Here is a 3,082-nt window from a genome sequence, read left to right as displayed (position 1 = left end):
ACAAGTACAGGCCAATTATTAACGTGTTAAAATAGTAATGTGGGTGAGTAACTGATGAATTTATTAAGACACTGAAGTATAATATGAGATTTATTCTGGCATTAGACCCATAATTCAAGTTCTCCCATTTTTAAATATTTTATTGCAGCTCATAAATAAAATTATAATTGTGCAAACCATATTACAATATGCGATTTATGTTACAGATATTTATTCATTTCTCCACATATACAACCTCAATAAGCAGTCAGTCAAACTTGGTCTTACCAAATCTAAAAAAATTAATTTCATATTTCAATGCTTTAGAACTTAGAAAGAATACCAGACAGTGATGCTCAATTGGTTCTATGAAATACATGTATATATGAACATATACCTATGTACACCTTGAAACTATGTAATGTTAATTTAAAATATTTCTTTGTAATGCAAAGATGATTTCAAATCACTGAGAAAATATCTCAAATTTCACTTGACTAACAATTCTACATCCTTGTTATATTACTTCTTTTCATGGTTCTATCATGGGTGAGAAGTGAGATCATTTAGTAGGTCAAATAGAAAAGAACAGGCAGTTTCATTATTTTTAGTTCATGCTAATTTGCAATAAATGTTAACTACTTTCTTGACAACACATTTGTGTATAAATGATTCATTAATATAAAACATTTTACGAGGCAAATCAAGATATAGGACATAATGGAGAAATTGTAATTAAAATTAGTGTTTTCTGGGGATTTGGATTGCATTATTATGCAGTTTTCTCAATAAAGTTAAAGATTTATCTGGATGAGTATACCTTTTCTAATATTATCTGAGGACAGAAGTTAAGATAGCACTGAAGGGATTTCTCATCAATAGTGTTTTTACAGCCATTTTTACTTCTTTGTTCCGAAGACTATAGATAATAGGATGTAGCATTGGTGTTAATCCAGCATATATCAATGCCATGAATTTATCAATTTCCTGTGAGTTAACAGATGAGGGCTTCAGGTACATGGAGAGAGCTGTCCCATAGAACAGAACCACCACAGTCAAGTGAGCTGCACATGTCGAAAAGGCTTTGCTTCAACCATCCACTGTGCTGATCCTCAAGATATTGGAGAGGATGAATGCATAGGAGACACAAATGAGCAGCATTGGCAATGGGAGAAGAAGGATGCTGATCACTAACATAATTAACTGCACCGTGGAAGTGTCCACACAGGCCATTTTCAAGAGAGCCAGAATTTCACAGGTGAAATGATTGATGATGCTCTTACCACAAAGAGACAGCTGAATCACAGGTCCAGTTTCCACCAAGGCAGTGAGGCAGCCAGTAACCCAGGAGCTGCCTGCAATCTGTATACAGACTCTCCTGTTCATAATAACGGGGTACCTCAGGGGGTTGCAGATGGCCACATACCTGTCATAGGCCATCATGGAGAGGAGCACACATTCAGTGGAGCCCATGGCAAGAGAGAAGTACATCTGAGAAGCACATCCTGAGAAAGAGATTGTGTTTTTCCCTGAAACAAAGTTTGTCAGCATAGGAGTGAGAGCAGAAGAGGTATACCAGATGTCCAGAAAGGAGAGATTACAGAGGAAAAAGTACATGGGAGTGTGCAGATGGGAATCTAGGATGGTGATAGAGATCAGAATAGTATTGCCCAGCAGAGTAATCAGATACATAAGCAGACACAGCACAAATATGCTGACTTCAACTTTTGGGTAGTGAGAAAATCCCAGGAAGAAAAACACTGTGACAGAGGTCCAATTTCCCTGAACCATTTTCTGATAGTATGTTCATATGTGTATATGAACTAATAGCTTGTATCACAAATATATAAAGCAAATGGTCCTGCTTTAAGTTTTCTCACAAGTTTATTTTTTGAACATGTTGTTCATATTTAAGTGCCTGTCTAAGTGAGATTATTATTATAACGGTACATGTTTGAACATTAATGTAATTTAACTATGGAGTCAAGAGATAAGTGGTGAACTTCTTGCTTTTGCATCAAGGCCTTTTCTCCTGTTAAGTTGGAGTGAGAGAAGAATTTGTTAAGCAAACATCATGAAAGAAAAGCAAAGGATACAATATTTTGCTCCCACTTGCCCCTTATTCCAAAACTACATTTGTAGCTGGTCTATAAATGTATATTTACCTTTCACTTACTAGATGATTTTCTTCTCTCAGCTTGGGAATATTCTTCTTAAAGGAATATCTCTGATCTCTCATGTTGACAGTTTCTTCTGCCATTCTTAGAGATATGTTCAAAATGATTTGGAGGGTCAATAAGTAATGTACAGATTTCTCCAGATTTAAAGAAATTAACTGAAGACCTTGAACACTGAAAAACAAACCAGAGTTTTCTCTTCAAACTCGAGAAAGTGATATAGATATTTTCATTATGAGGGACACTTAATGTCTGTATCTTTCATGTGTCTATAATTTCCTTAGTGACTGAGCTACAGAAACTTCTCCAAAGGACCAGCCTCTGGCTCTGGAAGACAATTTAGTCTATTTGTTGCTTTAAATTTTTTTCCAAATATTGCAGCAAATTAAAGTTGCAAATCTATCAGTTCAGTATTGTAAATGCTGAAACTCCAGGGATGATGTCCCATAGATCCAATTATCATCACAAGTTTTTTCTAGTCTAATTGTGGTGTTATTCAAACAAGAAACAAACATGTTCCTACTGTCGCTGTTTTAAGGGTAAGGAATTTACTCTCTTTAAATATGTTTTGAAGTAAGTAAGACTAGTTATGATGATGTAAAAGGGAATAGATAATGTCATTTTTCAACTCAAAGGAAAGCTTCAGTTTATGTATGAGAAAAGTGGTACTCGATAGGAAAGCATCAAGATGGATGAACAAGAGCCTGAGTAACTGCTCTTCCTGATGATGGCTTAATGAGAAGACTTACATACAATCTTTATGGAAAATGAAATTGCACCTGATGAAGAACTGCTTTTCATGTGGCGAATTTAGGTGTTGCATACAAAAAGCATCTTGACTTCAGAATATTAATTGTAGGGTCTGACCCTCTGAGCTGCAGAACAGCATTTACAACTTTCAAGAGAGGCTCTGATATTTGACACTG

The 3,082-nt window shown here is 35.4% G+C and overlaps 1 protein-coding gene across 1 annotated transcript; it reads right to left on the bottom strand.

The window, feature by feature from the left end:
• Positions 1–810: 810 nt before the first annotated feature.
• On the bottom strand, positions 811–1,770 carry LOC129675339 (olfactory receptor 13F1). The gene is given in 1 exon segment (XM_055605386.1): positions 811–1,770. A coding segment is annotated over 1 exon segment (960 nt).
• Between the last annotated feature and the right edge of the window lie 1,312 nt (positions 1,771–3,082).

The sequence above is a fragment of the Psammomys obesus genome, unplaced genomic scaffold (assembly GCF_907164565.1).
Source record: "Psammomys obesus unplaced genomic scaffold, mPsaObe1.curated_primary_1811, whole genome shotgun sequence".
NCBI classification, from domain to species: Eukaryota; Metazoa; Chordata; class Mammalia; order Rodentia; family Muridae; genus Psammomys; species Psammomys obesus.
Note: the sequence above shows the minus strand (reverse complement) of the source record. Positions and strands in the feature narration are given on the sequence as shown.